General features: G+C 31.7%; 1 protein-coding gene across 1 annotated transcript; it reads left to right on the forward strand.

Annotated features, from left to right (window-relative positions):
* Window positions 1-337: 337 nt before the first annotated feature.
* LOC130941259 (uncharacterized) lies at window positions 338-7210 on the forward strand. The gene is made up of 22 exons (XM_057869692.1): window positions 338-471; window positions 1399-1562; window positions 2070-2149; window positions 2447-2533; window positions 2625-2675; window positions 2773-2890; window positions 3138-3194; window positions 3286-3350; window positions 3509-3592; window positions 3671-3721; window positions 3803-3865; window positions 3957-4003; window positions 4157-4226; window positions 4338-4400; window positions 4577-4666; window positions 4757-4795; window positions 4908-5135; window positions 5222-5307; window positions 5560-5608; window positions 5681-5761; window positions 5858-5951; window positions 6500-7210. The coding sequence occupies exons 2-22, from the start codon at window positions 1445-1447 to the stop codon at window positions 6706-6708; spliced, it is 1830 nt and encodes a 609-aa protein (XP_057725675.1). The 5' UTR covers window positions 338-471; window positions 1399-1444; the 3' UTR covers window positions 6709-7210.
* Window positions 7211-14161: the final 6951 nt, after the last annotated feature.

Raw genomic sequence — 14161 nt, forward strand, 5'->3', positions numbered from 1 at the left:
TTAACAAAAAAACAATTTTTAAATTTTATTAGGTTAAATTAGAAAAAATATTTTTTATATAAGAAACAGATATTTCATAGGACTAAAATTTTTTTAAAGCCTATATTTTATATAATTTACAATTAATTTTTATGTATCACATGTTTACTTAATCATCAAGGCATAACTATAATTGATTTTTTAAATAAATAAAACGATTACCCTATTAATAGATATACATAAATAATTTTAGAAATATTTACATTTTTGTATTTTGTTTATGAAATAAAACATTTTATTTTTATTTATTGTGGGGGCGTTGGGGTTTTTGCTTCTTTTTAAAGTTGAAAGGTTCAGGCCTAGCTTCCTTGTTCACCCGCCGCCTGTAACAAGAACAACACAGAAACCAAGCAAAGCAAAGTAAGCTGCAGAAGAAAGAAAGAGAGAGACACATTTTCAATTCCCTCCTAACCCATAAGGCCAAACCAAAAGGCATCTTCTTCTTCCTCCAAGATTTATATGCTTATATCCCCTTTTCTCTTTTTCAATTTCCTCCTTAATCACTTATATTCCTCTCTCTCTCTCTCTCTCTCTCAAACTCACAAATATTTATATAAAATTACACACACTCATTCGCACACACTCCTATATATCTATATCTATATATACACACATCTATATCTATATATATATATATACATGTACCGTTTGTGGGTTGATAGAGCCATTGTGGAGGGTGCAAGAGGATTTTTTTTTCGCTTTCTTGGAGGGTGTATATAGAGAAAAACTGAAAACCAAAACCTCTCTTCGAGTGGGGTTAGATGGGGTCTTCACATTAGAAAGAAAAGAATATAACAGAAGCGTTTTTTTTTTTTTCTTTTTTTTTTCTGGGGTAAGAGGAGGAGGAGGCCTTGTAAACCCCGTCATATTGAACAAGGTTTTCCTCATTATTCTCTCCATTTTTCTTTGTGGGGTTGCTGAAAGTTCCCAACTTTTCTATTTTTTTTTTAAAATCTTCTGTTGTTATTATCTCACCATCTTTTAATTTATTTTGTTAATTTGCCCCATTTCTTATGATATCTATGTAATGTGTGTCACTGCCAGTATTTATCTGCTAAGCTAAGCTTATTCACATACCTTATCCGTTTTTTCATGCCAGAAAGAAAACCGTCACTATAAACATTGTTGTCTTTTGTACTGTTGTTGTCATCATTCATAGTTTTATCAGAGAGAGCACAAAGGGGTTAGTGAGCTCTTATGTGTAAACCACACTTAAGTGCTGCTATATATATTAACATGCGTGTGTTTTTGTTTTACAATCCTAGGTTGTTTTTTTTTTTTGGTTGGTTGGGCTTGTTTTGTTCTGTTCAAAGTACTGATATATTATCTGGGTTTGTGCATTTTGTGTTGTACAAGCAGGGGAGTGCAAAAGAAGAGGGAAAACTTGAAAAAGAGGGTGGTGAAAATGAAGTACGTGTTGGTAACAGGTGGTGTTGTTAGTGGACTTGGGAAAGGAGTCACTGCTAGCAGTATTGGTGTTCTTCTTAAGGCTTGTGGTCTTAGAGTTACTTCTATCAAGATTGGTAATTTTCCTCTCTTATTGTTACTCTGATGTTAGAATTAACACTTTGGTTCTCTACCCTCTTGTGCTGAAGAGGAGAATGCAACTTTTTTAATTAACAAAATGATTTTGTCAATATTAATATGTTGGTTTTTCAGTATAAAAATTTCAGTTCAGTTCTTTTGGTTGAATGGATATTGGATAACCAACTCATTTGAGTGTTTTTAATTGCAATTGGTTCAATTTTAAAGGAAATTCATTTGAGTGCTTTTTTCCTTTTTTTTTCCCCGAGTTGATGTATTCCTTCATATTTTGTGCTATGATTTTGAAGGGCTTCTTATTCTGGTGCATTTTTGTTTCTTTCTCCATACTGCTTTCTTTTTTTTTTGTTGTCAGTAGTTCCAATTTTATGTTCAGCAATCGTTATTTCTCTTCCATCCTACAACCAAACATAACCCTGTATTTCTTTCTTATTATGAAAATAATAATGTTCAATTCTGAAATTTTCTAATTTTGTTTGCACTTGCAGATCCCTATCTCAATACTGATGCAGGGACTATGTCTCCTTTTGAACATGGAGAGGTGTTTGTCTTAGATGATGGCGGCGAGGTAAATATACTAGTTTTCTTGCCATGAGGGGGCCAATTAGTGTTTCTTCTTTCGGAATATAGTCGCTGACATGATTGTATTTGTTATTTCTATCTGCTACTCAAAATCTTGAACCTATGTTGCGTTTACCTTCCTCTCACTTTTCTCATTTTACTTGAAATTACAGTTAACTGTCTTTTGTTTGTTCTCTGAGATGGATTGACTGGTTTCATTTATAGTAAACCGGAATACTGCAATCCCTTTTCAGTTTGATTTTTAAGTTACTAATTCTTATTCATTCTTTTGTTTATGTTGAAGGTTGACCTTGACCTTGGTAACTATGAACGTTTCTTGGACATCAAACTAACCCGTGACAATAACATAACTACTGGAAAAATATATCAGGTGAACAAACTAACTTCATATGTATTCTTTATTTTTTGACTCGGTGTGCTTGCAGTTTTTCATTTATTTTCCCTTCATGAATGTTTTACAGTCTGTTATCGAGAAGGAGAGAAGAGGAGATTATCTTGGAAAGACTGTCCAGGTGAGTTCAACGATTCTAGTTCTTTCTTTTTTGAAGGAGTTTGTAATGGTTGCCGGTGCCTTGATTCTTAATTCGGTGTTACTTTGCTTGGTGGTAGGTGGTTCCGCACATAACAGACGCCATCCAAGAGTGGATAGAGTGTGTTGCGAAGATACCGGTTGATGGAAAAGAAGAGCCAGCAGATGTTTGTGTGATTGAATTGGGTGGAACAATAGGTAGAGTAATACTTTAAGAGAATAATTTAACTAATTCTTTGAAAAGAAATTGACCAAGTACTATTATAATTTCATTATCTGCTTAACTTTATTGTTTTTATTTTTAACAAGTATTTGGTTAGCAGCTTCTATTTGGAAGTTTGTGAGAGGAATATTGTTGACCTTATCTATTATGCAATTTATTATTATTATTATTATTATTATTATTTCAACACTAATATTTATAATGGCTTTTCTTTAATGTCAGGGGATATTGAATCTATGCCTTTTATTGAAGCACTTGGCCAATTCTCATACCGTGTAGGTAATGATCATCGAGCTTCAAACCGCATAGTTTACAAATTTATTTAATTTTTCTTTTTTTTGGCGTGCTTACTGGTCTTCTTCTTCTTTAGGCCCTGGCAACTTCTGTCTCATTCATGTCAGCTTGGTTCCTGTTCTCAATGTTGTTGGCGAACAGGTATACTACAAACAAAATGACATCAATGCAACTTCTATGTTCACTTACTAGATATAAGTGAAAAATAAAAAATAGCAAGTATCCAATTGAAATTTTAAATTTCAGTTTATTGTTTTTGACTATGATATAGACTTAAAACTGATGGTTTTAATTTACAGAAAACAAAGCCAACTCAGCACAGTGTTCGTCAACTTAGAGGGTTAGGTTTGACTCCTAATCTTCTTGCTTGTCGAAGTACAAAGGTGTGTCTTCTGTCCTTTTTTGTCTTTTCTTCTTGTCCTGTTGGCTTCAACTGATCATTGTTCTCTTCTTTATGTCAGATTCTTGATGACAATGTTAAGGCAAAGCTTGCTCAATTTTGTCATGTGCCGGTAATAGGATATTAAATTTGATATTTTGATTTTTGGTTATCACAAAAGAACTTATACTGAGAAAACTTTTTCCGTATGCAGATGTCAAACATTGTTAATCTCCATGATGTTCCGAATATTTGGCACATACCCTTGCTATTGAAAGTAAGTAATTCTAACATTATTTTCTGTTTAGTTCTTTGGTTTATGCAGGAACCTGAATTTTTCCTTTGAATTTATTTTCTGTAATAAATAGGATCAGAAGGCGCATGAGGCGATCCTGAAAGCATTAAACTTGCTAGGGTTTGTTTGATAAACTCAGTCTTTTACGTTCTATAAACCTCTTCCTTTCCCAAAGAAAAACAAATTTTATAATTCTGATGTTTGGACTTTGGAGATGGTATTGTTACTTCTGCTGCAGCAGTGGCTAAATATGTGTGGCTTTGTCATTTGCAGTGTTGCTAAAGAGCCTAATTTGAAGGAATGGACTACGAGGACAAAAGCTTATGACAAATGTCATGAAACTGTGGGTCTCAAATATAAAAAATCTAATTAGATTGCATCGTACTTTGTATGAAATTATGAATAGATAGTCATGTGTTAATTCTTGAGCTTACAAGTATTATGCATGTTGCAGGTTAGAATTGCGATGGTGGGAAAATACACAGGCCTTTCAGATGCATATCTTTCTGTTCTGAAGGTATCTTGGTCCACAAATTTAAGATAATTTGTACACGATTATTTATATTTATTTCTGCTTTGTATTTGACACGCACCTTTAGGACCTCAAGTTGTTTGAAGTTCAAGTTGAACTTTCTGGTCTAAATATAACGAACTCCAATATGTGACAAGCTTGTTTACATGGTTTTCTTTCAGGCTCTTTTACATGCTGCTGTTGCTCGCAATCGGAAACTTCTTGTTGACTGGGTTCCTGCTGGTGATCTTGAAGATGTTACTTCTAAAGAGGTGAATACTTGGCATTCTGCTGTATTGCGTATGTAAGCACGTCTTATTCTCACTTTATGCCAAACCTCTAATGATTATGTAATATATTAGGATCCTGAGGCATACAAAGCTGCTTGGACGCTTCTGAAGGTTTGACCATTTGAACTGTGGACTAAATTCATCTGTTCAGTTTCCCAAATTCCTATTATAATGCATTAAAATTAGACCATTTTCCTGTTACCTAAATTGAATTCCTTTGCAGGGTGCTCATGGGGTTCTAGTTCCAGGAGGTTTTGGGGATAGAGGAGTGCAAGGGAAAATTCTTGCTGCTAAATATGCTCGAGAAAATAATGTTCCGTATTTGGGCATTTGCTTGGGTATGCAAATTGCTGTGATAGAGTATGCACGATCCGTTCTGGGTCTGCATGATGCTACCAGCACAGAATTTGATCCTGAGGCCAAGAACCCTGCCGTCATATTCATGCCTGAAGTATGTTTTACTATTTACAATACAGCTTGAGTCGGAGAATGTTGGTTTTGACGACCTAGTTAAACCGTTATGTCCTTTATTGATAGGGTTCAAAGACTCACATGGGAGGAACCATGCGTCTTGGTTCAAGAAGGACCTTCTTTGAAGTTGCTGATTGCAAATCTGCAAAGTTGTAAGAACCGAAAACAGATCTTGCGCTTGCATAAACACACTCCATTTCCTCCTTAATAAGATTTATACACCCATTGTTATTCTGCTGTACTTGTCATTTGTTTCACTGAATATTAATCATCTTCAATCTAAAATGATATTCATTGTTACATAAATAATTAAAGTTTAACTCAAGATAGTAGTAACTTTGGGATATTCATTTTACATTGCTTTTACATGTCTAAGATACTAAAATTTGGAATTTTCTTCATAGGTATGGTCATGTAAAGTACATCGATGAGCGACATCGCCATAGATACGAGGTAAATTAGTTTGAAGGCAAAGAATCTGTGTGTACAATTTTATATGCTAACTCTTATCGCAACTCTGTATAGGTTAATCCTGACATGATATCACAGCTGGAGAATGCTGGTCTATCTTTTGTAGGCAAAGATGAAAGTGGGAAGCGCATGGAGGTGTGTTCTTACATACGAAGTTGTTAATAGCGTGGATGTTAAGATTATCAAACAATGTTTAACAATACAATCTGTTAATTACGTACACGAGTGCAGATAGTAGAACTGCCTAGCCATCCGTATTTCATTGGCGTACAGTTTCACCCCGAATTCAAATCCAGACCAGGGAAACCTTCTCCTGTCTTCTCAGGTATTAATCTCTAGAGTCCTTTAGCGCCTTTTTCGTACATGAGCCCGTTGTGCCATCCAAGCTTATTTAAAAGGTTTATGTCCTGGTTCGTCAAAATTTTACTTCCAATGCTAAAGAGAACATTGATAATCATCTTTCATTCTCTGGTCAAAATCTCTTGCTGTTCTATTTAACTAATAATGAACCCAAGCTATGGTCATGGTTGAATTAAAACCCCTTTTTCTCTCATTTGTTGTTGCTTATATTACTCGCTTCTAATCATGTGATAACTAATGCAATATCAATCACATTGAGTAATGCTGCTGTTATTTGATTCTAAGTATCTAGCTTGTGCTATCTTGTGACTATTTTAATGAAAATAATTTAAAAAAATCAGTTATTCTTTTACATCCTTGCATGTTGTATACTTTAGTCTATGATGCATAATTATGTAACAGCTTGAAAGTCTCCTCGAGTTCTTTCTATGATCATTATACTTTGATACAATGCGCAATAAACCATATTAATTAATATGATATATAATATGAATGCCTTATTTGTCAAAACAGGATTAATAGCAGCAGCTTGTGAACAAAAGAAGGCAATACTGCTACCAAGCAATGGCCATGCCAAGTTAACTAGTGGAATATATAGCGGAGTGAACGGACACTCGCCGATACTGAAACCTCACCAAAATAGTAACAGCTTTATTGCATCCAATGGCACCTTAAACCTATATGCCAAGGGCAACGGTGTATGTGTCGACGGTAGTTGTTAGTCAGTCATCAGTGTGTTGGTGACAGTACCAAAAGTCCTGGTATAATTCTCTCCAAGGGCATCATCGTCATATTGTGTTGTCCTCGGTTTTTCCCTGTACAGTTAGTGAGTTGGATAGATCTCCAGAATGAAACAAGTTTTGAGTCTAACAGCAATTTCTTCATGTTTCTTCCCTAGTTTCTTCTACATTGTGTTTATGGTGTGGCATTTGGAGCCACCATTGATTTGATTTGGTTTTCAGGTTCTTGTTGGTTAGAAACATTGGCCAAAGACTAGTTCTATTACACTCCACTCACTTTGATCATGCCAAATATTTGGGCTTTGGTGGCTTTTTCCGGTGGCATTTTAGGAATTTTCTTCTTTAGAGTATACAGGCTGAAGGTGTAAAACTTACTTTCAACCAAGTGTCTTTTTTTTTATAATTTTTTTTTCTTCTGCGTGGCCATAATGTAAAACGCTTTTATGTTATGAACATTGAAGTTGAATTTAGTTTTTCTCCGGAATTTAGATTTTTTCACCTGTTGAAAGTTTTTAGACCAACCCTTCCAATTCTCCTTCCTGAAGCTATTTATTCAAGATATGAGGAGATATTATACACTGTTTAATTGGTAATGCGAAAGTTATTTTTTTTTTTTGTTGAAATTGAAACGTTAATATATGATTTGATGTCTTGTGAAGAACTCTTATTTTGATCCTTATTACTTATTTCGCAATTATCTCAAGATAGAAAAATGCATTGTAGATAAATTAGAGTCGGGAAAGAATGATAAGAGAATGATAAGCGATTAATTATATGATGAAGTGCATTAAGAAAGAAATGATGAATTTTTTGTTTTAGATAAGAGTATTAAGAAATGGTGAGAGATAATTTGAGAGTTATTTAAGGAAGCATATTAAATTTTTTTGTAATCATTTTTCATAATCATGTGAATTTAAACTCTATTATCCAAAATCTTATTACATTCTATCTTAACCCAAATCCTACTTGCATATTAAACCATTTCACTCGACCTTATATGCAAAAAACATTTATTTTCGATAAACTAATATTTAGCCTTTTATATTTTATAAATATACTATTAATATAAGAATTACGAAATTAAGTCCATATTACAATTAGAAATCACACAATCATTATTAAGTTAATCTAAAATTCAAAATTTATGTTACTAGCAAATTAAATGCCAAATCGATTCCCTTCTCCCTCATCATATACATATAAACCATGCATATTATAATATTAAGACTTTGGATTGGTTTGATAAGTTTGGTGCAACATTTAAACTCAACTTTACCTGCAGTTCAATTTACTCTGCAGGCAATTCTACCTGTTGAGGATACCCATGAATGTGGGTATTGCTGTCAGCTCTAATTACACACGAAAGATGAGGACCAAAATTTTAATTATTATCAAAAGGAGTTATGAGATTTTAGAGTTAAAAAGATCTTAAATAGACAATAATGAACATTTTTTTTATTGAAGTTTGAAAAGATTTAAGAAGAGGTGTATGTTGACTTATCAACATTTTTTAATGAAATTTTAAAGTCTAATTAAGAATATGCTAAATAAACGAGAGAATAGTTTCTTGGTTATGAATCTTCCAATGGACTTATGGGAGAAGGTTGAGGTAAGAGACTCGGGTTTTGGAAGACCATCATAAAGGTTATATACTTATTATGAGAAAGATGGAGAGGCACCAGACTAATAAGAGTGAACTACACATGGTAATTATTAACTAATCTCAAGAAAGATTCTGTCGATGGTTTTGGAGAAGAAAGAAGTAAGGATTGTATATATATTCATGCAACTAAAGAACATAACTAGCTTGAGAACTTAAGATGGTGCAAAAGAGGAATTTTTTATTGATATATCATTACATCACGGATCATTTTTAAAGTTAAATGAAAAGCTAGATTTGAGATGAGATTTGGAAGCATATGTTTTGCGCATCAGTCACACTAAGACCAAGTATCTCAAATGTAACTTTATCACTGGAACAAGTGAAAATTTGAGAAAATATCATAAAACAAGTAAAACTATTTAAATATCTTGGTTGTATTATTCATGCCAATATAAAAATAAAAGATGACGTAAACCATAGGATCCAAACGAATTGATTGAAAAAATGACTGTTTTGTAGAGCAAATTTTATTCTACTATACCGTTAGACTAACTATATTATATGCAAAGACGAAGCCTGGTACTAGAAAAAGGGAGCAATGGCCTCCCAAAACTTCATAATTTTTATACAACAAGTTATTAATTATTTTACGGTTTAGCCTTTTAATTTTATTTCTTTTTTTTTTCTCTTCTCAAATTATATATTTTATGTTGGCCTCTCCATAGAAAAACTCTAGTTCTGTTCCTAATTGTATGGAATGAATGAAGTGTTAGACATAAAGAGTGAATATGAACATTAGTTTAGTGGGACTAAAATGAGGATGGTTAGATGAATGAGAAAGCATATATGTATGAACAAACTAAGGAAGGACAATTTAAGATAAAATTAGAATAGTATCTATCATTGTAGAGATGATGAAATCTCGTGTAAGTTTGTTGTTTGGTTACGTTAAAAGAAGAATAATTAGGCATCTATTCAGTAATAAAAGATATAAAAAGATCTAAAAAGACTTCTTATGAGATTTATTTGTGAACAATTTTATTGTAAACCCAAAATATAATAGACTGCAACAATATTATTTAAGCTATATAGCCGAACTCATCTTATTTGCTGAGAGATAAATTAGATTAGACAAAATATAAAAATAAAAATGTTTGCTTTCTAAATAAAAAGAAGATGAAAAATGATATTGTAATTTTATCTAACGAGGAGAGGTCATTCATTGTTGTTTATGAGATTATATATAATCTATAGAAAGTGATATTTTAGCCTCCTTTTGCTACATGCAAAGGTGAGCTTGTGTATATTCACTTCTATTTGATTCATTGGAATGTTCTATTGTTATTTATGACAGTAGAGTAAAACTTTTTTATTCTTAACGTTTTTGAAAAACTTTAGTTATACACTTGTCATTTAGGTTGTGTCTGGTTCTAAAAACATGATATTAAGAATAAAATACAAAAAACAGAGATACAAAAATTAGAATTTTTATATTTTATTTGATGATAAATTAAAATAAATTATGAAATTTTAATTTATTCTCATTATTTTCATTCAAAAAATTTGGAAAGATAAATATAATAATAACAAGAGAAAAGGACAAATAGGTTCCTGATCTTTTGTCCCGCGGATATTTTCGTCCTTGATCATTGAAAAATACTTTTAAATTCCTGACCTTTACAGAACTTGGACGGATGAGTCCCTCCGTCCAAGACCCAACGAAAAAGTCTAACGTGGCTCCTGTAATGCTTGTCACGCGTACGCGTGCGTCACGTGTACGCGTCGCCTGACAGACTTCCCTCTCACGCGTACGCGTCGCCATGAATTCAACAAATCCTCTTTTTTTCATGAATTCTCCACTTTACATGCTTTTTTCCCATTTCTTTCAAGTCATTTTTGCCTTTAAAACTTTAAATCACTCAAACAAATATATCAAGACATCGAATGGGAGAAAAGTAAATTAAATTTAGCCCTAATTCTATTACAACCCTTGAAAAGACCTCTTGATATGTGTATCCATGCATTGAATATATGTTGATTGGTAGACGAAGAGCAAGCCTTGGAAAGCAAGATTAATAGAGAATTGAGAGAATCGACCCTCAAACACTAGAGAAATTAGAGTGCAAACACTTTTGGTAAAGGTTCGATGCTCAATTCCCTGTTCCTTGCTTTCACGAGCTTTTTTCTTACAAGTATATTTATACTTCATTTTGAGATTTGAATTAGTGGAATTCACAAATCATCATACTATCTTAACTCTACTTGTTCATATATGTTCTTGGAGTTTGATTCATTTTAACCAAGTAGGTAAACGCATTTTGCATATTAGTTGATGAACCACAAGAATTTAGCATGAGGACATGCTAATATTTTAAGTGTGGAAAAATTGATGAACCACAATTTTATGGTTTATATTATATTGAATTTGGTAGATTTTATCAATTTTTTCCACATTTATTTACTAAAATAGCATAGTTTTGTGAATTTCTCCTAAGTGTGCTTAATGATTGAAAACATATTTTCTAAGCTATTAAATTGCTAAATTTAATTTAGTTTTCTCCCATTCGATGGCTTGATATGTTTGTTTGAGTGATTTAACGTTTTGAAGGCAAGAATGGCTTGAAAGAAATGGAAAAAAGCATGCAAAGTGGAGAATTCATGAAGAAATGAGGATTTGTTAAATTCATGGCGACGTGTACACGTGAGAGGGAAGTCTGCTAGGCGACGCGCACGAGTGACCCACGCGTATGCGTGCGTGACAAGCACTACGGGAGCCACGTCAGACTTTTCCGTTGGGTCTAACGGAGGCATTTGGACGGAGGGACTGATCCGTCCAAGTTTTGTGAAAGTCAGGGACTTAAAAGTATTTTTCAATGGTCAGGGACGAAAATGTCCGCGGGACAAAAGTTCAGGGACCTATTTGTCCTTTTCTCTAATAACAAATATAATTATGAAAAGGGAAGGTTTTTGAAGACTTAAAAAAGAGAGTTGAATCTACTTCCTTCTTTTAATCTTAAATAATAAGTTTTTAAACTAAAAAATGAAATTTTGCTTCTATTTAGGCTGTAAGAATGATTATGCAGGAGACAATTTTATTTTGTCTCATAAGTCATGAAAAACAAAATCAGAACATGGAAGAAGAAGATGACACACACAACCATATATCTTGGTTCAGTTGTCTTGTGCAATGCAATTTACATCCAATTTTCACTACAACAGTAGTAGAATTTTTACTATCTTTTCAAGTATTACGTACGCCAATTTCCAAGGATTCAACCTAATCTTATTAGAGACAAATAAATCTTCAACATAAACTTGACTTGGCTAGACAATTTCCTAGACTCTCAACACACTAAGTACTTACCCAATTTAGCAAGAGATATATCTCAGATACAAGATATAAAATAGAAATACAATCAAAAGAGACAAGAAATAAATCTTGACTTTTCTCTTCAAATTCCTCTCTTTGCCTTTTCTCTCAATGACTTTTTTTAGTGCTTTACACGAATGTCTTTTACTATTGAATAAAAAAAAAATACAACATACAAACAGAATAATCAATGATAAAATAAGTGACTTATTAAGTATTATTAAAATATTTATTAAGGTGTTAAATATTAAAATGTTTGATTAAGAAATATTATTATACTCTTAACTTACACTCTTTACTAAATCAATATCAATATCTCATATAATTCTTTTAATAAAATATTATAAAAAAATTTGTATAATTAAAACTAAAATTTTAAAAATATTTGATAAAAGAACTTGTATTTAAATAATGATAGCATGAAATTAGACTTTTAAGCTTAACTCATCGGCAAGTGCACCAAGTCGCATTAAATAATACTATGGTGATTGAGTTATCGTTCCCACAAGAATGAATGAATTAAGCAAGGCAATGATCAAGTTGATTATTTTAGTTAGGCGATTTAAATTTGGATATGAGCAATTGATAATATAAGCTAAAATTTAAATGACTTGATAAATAAGTAAATGAAAATAATAAATGACTTGAATATAAATGAAGGGAATGTAAATGACTTGAAGTTAAATTGCAAGAATGTAAATAATTGGAATGTAAATGGCAAGAATTAAAGTGAATAAAAGTAATAGTAAAATGTAAGGTAAATAATCAACGTAAATGCATCAATTAAAGATAATTATAAAGCAAGATAAGAAGATAATGATGGAAAGGATATTGAGGTAGAGAGATATTGAGTTTTCAAGATCAATAGCTCTCATCTCCACTTCAATCATGCAATTATTGATCTCTTGACAAATCATAAGTAATTGAATAACAATTTGTTGATAATTCAATTTCTTTTGATTTGATCAATTGTCAATTCCTTGATCAATTGCTCATGAGAAGAGATGAAGCATATTCTCTTACTTATCACCGCACAATTCTTCAAGATCTAAATAGAATTGATTCAATGTCACCTATTAAATCCAAATCCATAATCATGAGAATTGAGAAAAAGAGTTTTCAAGTTTGATTTCATGAATCCACTTTTCTAAAGTGATCATAATATCCAATTTGGATCTAAATTATTTTACGATAGATTTAGTTCCTTGATGAAAAATAAAAACTTTTTTTAAAGAAACAATTAAAAGATGAATTGAAGTTGAAGAATTAATCACATTAATCCATTAAAATTTAACACAACTATTTTTTTCAATAAAGAAAAAATTAACTACTCATATCTCAAAGAATTACAAAATGGATAGAGAATGTGAAAGAGATAGAAAATAAAGTGTGAAAAAAATGAAAAAATGAAAAAAAGTTTCTACTGCAAAGATTCTTTGGATCTCTATTTATAATCTATCCTAAATTACAAATTCAAATAAAATTCAAATTACAATCAAATGCATTTTCTAATTAACTATCACTAGTGATCTTTGTTGCTTCTTTTGAATATGAGCCTTGTGAGTTATTGTGTTGATGGTTGTGGGCTTGTTTAATTGAACTTTATGAGGTTAGACTTGGTCAATGATTTGTCAATTTCAAGTACCAATTGTGACATGCTATTCTTTTTATTATGACCAAAATGAAGCTTTCTTTTGTGGATAATTTTATTCAAGTAATAAATTTCGGCATCCAAGCATTTTTTAAATCAAGTTTTCAACCAAGTCATCGTGTATTTTTTTTTGTACGTATGTATGCGTTGTTATTGCTACTATTTCTTCTTCTTTCTCTTTTTCCTCTTTCATTATCTTTATCTTCTGTGCACTTCTTTTTTCAATGATGTCATCGTCATTGCTGCTATCGACGTTGTCATCATCGCTACTACTATCGCCTTCTTCTTCTCCTATATATATTTAGTAAAGATATTGAGCACATAAATTTTGATACATGGCACATGAATATTGGTGCACAACAGAAAATTTTCGGTGCTATATCAAATAAATTTTGGTATCTATTCAAATGAAGATGTGAAAAATATCTTTTTATAAAGAGTTTTATGTTAAAAGTGTGCTTTATTTATTTGGCCATATTTAAAAAAAAAATAACATTTTTATAGCATATCAAATCAAATCCTACAATTTATTATCTAATGGTATAAAGAAGATATCTTTACATAAAAATAATTATAAAATCTTTATAATAGTATCCATCATAAATTTTTGTGTTATGTGTAAACAATTTTATGCTATATCCATAAGTTTACATACTATTTTTTTTTGCTCGATAACAAAATTTATATACTCTATAACAGTATATTTGTACTCCTGATAAAATTTCTGTACTGAAGATGTATGGAGACAAAGAACCACGTCATGGACAAGCACGTTTTGTTTTTATTAGATTTGTACTAATTTAATTAGATT

Source organism: Arachis stenosperma, chromosome 7 (assembly GCF_014773155.1).
Source record: "Arachis stenosperma cultivar V10309 chromosome 7, arast.V10309.gnm1.PFL2, whole genome shotgun sequence".
Classification (NCBI taxonomy): Eukaryota; Viridiplantae; Streptophyta; class Magnoliopsida; order Fabales; family Fabaceae; genus Arachis; species Arachis stenosperma.

What these genes read in the sequence shown, in the direction of transcription:
- LOC130941259 (XM_057869692.1), top strand. Translation starts at nt 1,445, where the DNA reads ATGAAGTACGTGTTGGTAACAGGTGGTGTTGTTAGTGGACTTGGGAAA. An exon ending in CTACTGGAAAAATATATCAG is followed by an intron (nt 2,534 to 2,624) that starts GTGAACAAACTA and finishes AATGTTTTACAG; the next exon opens with TCTGTTATCGAGAAGGAGAG. An exon ending in ACATACCCTTGCTATTGAAA is followed by an intron (nt 3,866 to 3,956) that starts GTAAGTAATTCT and finishes TGTAATAAATAG; the next exon opens with GATCAGAAGGCGCATGAGGC.